We start from the raw sequence: 5,078 nt of genomic DNA, 5'->3' as shown, positions 1-5,078 counted from the left end.
CAAACCGAGTCCTACTTGGTTTGGAAGGTGGAGTCCTTCTTCCCTTTCCCACCTCCTCCTTTTTTTTTCTCTTTGATTTTTCTTCCAATGCGCATAGGGCTTTTTTGGACTGTTCCACCAGCCCACTAAGGGCTGGTGCACCACCCTCAATGCCTATGGGCTTCCCCGGGGTGGGTTGCCCCCCCCCCCCCCCCCGATGAACTCCCGGAACCCATTCGTCATTCCCGATACATTCCCGGTAACTCCGAAAACCTTCCGGTAATCAAATGAGGTCATCCTATATATCAATCTTCGTTTCCGGACCATTCCAGAAACCCTCGTGACGTCCGTGATCTCATCCGGGACTTCGAACAACATTCGGTAACCAACCATATAACTCAAATACGCATAAAACAACGTCGAACCTTAAGTCTGCAGACCCTGCGGGTTCGAGAACTATGTAGACATGACCCGAGAGACTCCTCGGTCAATATCCACTAGCGGGACCTGGATGCCCATATTGGATCCTACATATTCTACGAAGATCTTATCATTTGAACTTCAGTGCCAAGGATTCATATAATCCCGTATGTCATTCCCTTTGTCCTTCGGTATGTTACTTGCCCGATATTCGATCGTCAGTATCCGTATACCTATTTCAATCTCGTTTACCGGCAAGTCTCTTTACTCGTTCCGTAATACAAGATCCCGTAACTTACACTAAGTCACATTGCTTGCAAGGCTTGTGTGTGATGTTGTATTACCGAGTAGGCCCCGAGATACCTCTCCGTCACACGGAGTGACAAATCCCAGTCTCAATCCATACTAACTCAATGAACACCTTCGGAGATACCTGTAGAGCATCTTTATAGTCACCCAGTTACGTTGCGACGTTTGATACACACAAAGCATTCCTCCGGTGTAAGTGAGTTATATGATCTCATGGTCATAGGAACAAATACTTGACACGCAGAAAACAGTAGCAACAAAATGACACGATCAACATGCTACGTCTATTAGTTTGGGTCTAGTCCATCACATGATTCTCCTAATGATGTGATCCCGTTATCAAGTGACAACACTTGCCTATGGTCAGGAAACCTTGACCATCTTTGATCAACGAGCTAGTCAACTAGAGGCTTACTAGGGACAGTCTTTTGTCTATGTATCCACACATGCACTGTGTTTCCAATCAATATAATTATAGCATGGATAATAAACAATTATCATGAACTAAGAAATATAATAATAACTAATTTATTATTGCCTCTAGGGCATATTTCCAACAGTCCTCGCACAAATTCTGTAATTTTGTGCCTCCTAAATCATTTATGTCTGATTCATTCATAGGTTTCAATGCTGCTAAGTTTTGAATAAAATCTATGGTTCTGTCTGCTTCTAAGTCAAGAATATCATTTGTAGATTTAGCTATTTGTTTACCCGAGGTTCCTAGAGAAATACCTATGCCGCTAGCATTCTAAATGATCTCTGAATCAGAAAAGTGCAATATTGAAGCAGTAGGATCGACTGACATACCTGTAGTCGTCTCAACGTCTCAAAGCTTTGCGGCCCTCATGGCACGCCCTAGCAACATGTCATGAGCATCCGGCTGCTCCTGGACATGGTGGCTGAAACGTCGTTCTCCGGAATTTTTAAAATAACTGATCATCTACTTTATAAAAAGTTTATTAACTTTCAGGAAAAGTTCGCCTATTTGAGGAATAGTTCATGATTTTAGAAAAAACTTCATCAATTTGTGAAAAAAATCACCTATTTTGAAGAAAAATTGACTAACTTGAAAAAATCATCATTTTAGAAAAACAAATGGTGCGAGGTTTAAAAAGCTAACGCATTTAGAAAGAAAAAGAAAATAAAAAAAGAAAAAGAAAAAATAAAGAGAAAAAGAAAACAAAACAGAGAATACTGCGTTCGTGGAGTCTTTTATTAGAGTAAAAAACAATTTTAGCACATGAGGTCTTGTTGCCAAATGGTTATTGCAGCTGTGATAATACATTAAGGTGCATGGTTTGAATCATGCTTCTCACATTGGTTTTTGACGGTTTAAAAAATAGAGAAAACATGAACTTGCCTACCCAGCAAAAGAGGACGTGTACGTATGAAAAAAATACATTGTATACATGAATACGATCATCCTACCCTTTATTACGAAGAGGTAACGATTAATCTGGCCGAATGCATTTACACTTTTGGGCACTATGCATCAGTTGCTTCACATGCACCACTGCGAGTTCGAGGTAATCCAACAGCCCAAAACTGGAGCTTGGTACAGGTGATCAATGCGGCTGTCCCTTTCTTTCTTCTACAAACTGGTTCGTCCTACACCCCGCTTTGCTCACCCTCGGCCAGAGCACCAGCAGGCCAAAAATGGAACATGGTACAGTGATAATTGCGCGGTCCCTTTCTTCCTTCCACAAGCTGGTTCCTCCTACACCCCGCTTTGCTCTCACTCGGCCAGAACCCCAAGCAGCAGTCCACCGTCGCTCGCAGGCTGCCGCTGCCAAGAGGGCGTAAGGTCGCCACCGCCGGCTGCGCCCTACGACGCCGCTTCCACCAGGCAAGGTGAGATGAGCTCGAAACGTCTGTCATTCTTTCTTTGTGTTCGTGGATTTGGTGTTAGAGCTTTAGTGAATGCAGGGAGCCATGGAATTCATGCCATAGTAGGTTGTTAGGATCCGTCTAACAGACGCTATCCTTGTGATTGTGAACTGGGCAAAATGGGCGGCATCTGTTCTTGCTCTTACGTACCCCCCTGTTCTTGGCTGCTATACTGTATCATTCTCCATCTGTTCTTCCCCAAATCTTGCATCAACTCTGAGAAAGCGCCCTAGCAAAATGCTGTAGGAGGTGAATTCGGTTCCAATCCTCACCATCTAAGCAAAATATTCATGTATGCAGAGACGCGTGAGATGGACGGCTTGGAAGGTTTCGAGTTCTTCGAGATCATCCTTGAGAACCCCTCCAGCAGGCTGGTATATACTACAAGATCTCCCTTCCCTTTGTGCACATTTCTTTATCGCTCTGCTGTCTAGTGTTTGATCGGATCAAATCACTGCTTGGCCCTCGCTGCAGAGACTGCCTGACAAGTTTACGAGGGTGCTACTAGACGGCTTCAAGCCCAAGGAAGTGAAGCTGCGGGAGGCCGGCCACGGGCGTCGCTTCTGGGGCGTGAAGGTGGTGTTGGACGCCGACGGCCACATGTATCTAGGGCGCGGCTGGGAGCAGTTCGCCCGTGCGCACGATCTGCGGCTCGGCTACTTCCTCGTGTTCAGCTACGACGGGGATGCCGTGCTCACCGTCAAGGTGTTCGACGTGAGCATGTGCCGCAGGCACTACCAGCATGACGGCGATGCCAGTACGCACATCTTCTTCCTCTTCATTGTCTTCGTGTCAGTACGGTGGTTGTAACCTGTAAGAATTAAAGAAGGATGGTGTTCGCATTATTTTGCCAGGCAGTGGGAGCAGCAGCGACGGCGACAGTGGGAGCAACAACGGCAGCGTCGGCGACAGCGGCGGCGGGAACATCAGCGGCATGGTGGCGACGATGGGGATCGACGACGGGCCGACGTCGCAGTTCACCGTCATGCTGAGGGAAAGCAACCTAGGCGTGAGGCAGAAGCAGTACCTTGTGAGTCGTCGTTCATGGCTGCTCGAGCACTGCTAGTCGAGCGTGTCACTGACCCCATCCGCTGCTCGCCGGGCGTGTGCTGTGCAGAACGTGCCGGCGGACTTCCAGAACGCGCACGGATACGGGGAGAGGACGAAAGTGGAGCTGCGGATGCGCGGCAAGTCGTGGTCCGTGAACCTGAAGCACAGCCCCCGGAACCGTGGCAGGCCCCGTGCGTCGCTCAGGTACGGGTGGCACCAGTTCTGTGTCGACAACGGCCTCGGTGTCGGCGACACCTGCTTCTTCCGAGCTCTCGGCGACGGCGGCGCCGGCGACACCCACCTTCTCAAGGTGGAGGTGAGGAAGCGAGACGGCGGCTACGTCGTCTGAGGCCTCCGGTTCATCAGCCTGGTTGGCCGGCGTGACCTCGTCCGTGGCCATCGGCCGGCACCACTCACTGCGTTATTATGCTTGCTTAACAATAATTGTAAGACCTTAATTCTTCATTCTTGGTAGCTCGACTGATGGAGATGGTGCTACTGGCAGGGTGGGTAACTAGAGAGTGAAGCTGGATGATGAATTTGTTCTTGTTGAGATTGTGGCTTTTTAAAACAGGATGAGTGGCATGCATCTTGTTAATCCCTCATGATGATAGGGATGGGTGGCACCAGTTTCACCAACAACTCAGTGCTACAGCGTCATTTTTATCAAACTTTTGCATGCAGAAGGAATGATCTACGCTGTACGCTCTGACCTTTGATTGCGAAACGTACAATTTGAATCGATCCGTTGAATTTTCTCAATGTTAACACACGCACCGGTGAATCAAGTGACGTCGGGATATGGCGAATGTTTTTATCTTGGGTATGCATGACGACTTAGAAACTTCTCTATGTCTGTCGACAAATATAATATAATCGCTCCTGATGGTAAATTAATATTTTTGAACCGGGATGGAAAATTTATGTAATAATCACCATCATCAAATTCTCCATATGCAAATAAAAAGCGGGTCAATTGCTCATGTGGGACGTTTTTGATATGAAATGGCTGCAAACCGGTATCGTTGGCAAGAATGGCTATCCTACGACACCTCCATGCGCACAAATAGCCCAAGCGCGACATGGCCCTTAAACATAATATCTATCAGGATTAGGTGGAGCCGGGCGGGACCCATAGTTTATCCACGTAGGCATGGGACCCAGATGGCGGCGACTACTGTCAAACAATTTTTCCCTACGCGTGCATCCTCCCTCTTCTTCTTCTCCGACGACGAAGCACGGCAACGCCGGCAAGCTCCGATTCAGAAAAGCAAATATACAAGCATTTAAAAACAAATTGACCGAATTCAAACAAACATAGATCCATTTTCCCACCAAACATTCCAGAAACAAACATAGATAGGGTTCGATTACAAGGGCTTGTCGGAGCAATATTCCTAAGACGATTACAGGTTCGTCCTTCGATTACACGG

General features: G+C 47.2%; 1 protein-coding gene across 1 annotated transcript; it reads left to right on the top strand.

Moving 5' to 3' along the window:
• The first annotated feature begins 2,384 nt into the window (after positions 1-2,384).
• On the top strand, positions 2,385-4,250 carry LOC123446813 (B3 domain-containing protein Os03g0212300-like). The gene is made up of 5 exons (XM_045123357.1): positions 2,385-2,559; positions 2,896-2,969; positions 3,070-3,352; positions 3,450-3,625; positions 3,713-4,250. Exons 2-5 carry the CDS (start codon positions 2,907-2,909, stop codon positions 3,992-3,994), a joined length of 804 nt encoding a protein of 267 aa, XP_044979292.1. The 5' UTR covers positions 2,385-2,559; positions 2,896-2,906; the 3' UTR covers positions 3,995-4,250.
• The last annotated feature ends 828 nt before the right edge of the window (positions 4,251-5,078 follow it).

This window comes from Hordeum vulgare, chromosome 4H, assembly GCF_904849725.1.
Source record: "Hordeum vulgare subsp. vulgare chromosome 4H, MorexV3_pseudomolecules_assembly, whole genome shotgun sequence".
Lineage (NCBI taxonomy): Eukaryota > Viridiplantae > Streptophyta > Magnoliopsida > Poales > Poaceae > Hordeum > Hordeum vulgare.
The sequence above is the reverse complement of the archived record's forward strand: the minus strand, read 5'-3'. Positions and strand labels throughout refer to the sequence as shown.

Bases quoted from the DNA above. Each gene is read 5' to 3' on its own strand.
- LOC123446813 (XM_045123357.1), top strand. From the start codon at position 2,907: ATGGACGGCTTGGAAGGTTTCGAGTTCTTCGAGATCATCCTTGAGAAC. The intron at 3,353-3,449 runs GTACGCACATCT...TTATTTTGCCAG, and splicing joins CCAGCATGACGGCGATGCCA to GCAGTGGGAGCAGCAGCGAC. The intron at 3,626-3,712 runs GTGAGTCGTCGT...TGTGCTGTGCAG, and splicing joins TGAGGCAGAAGCAGTACCTT to AACGTGCCGGCGGACTTCCA.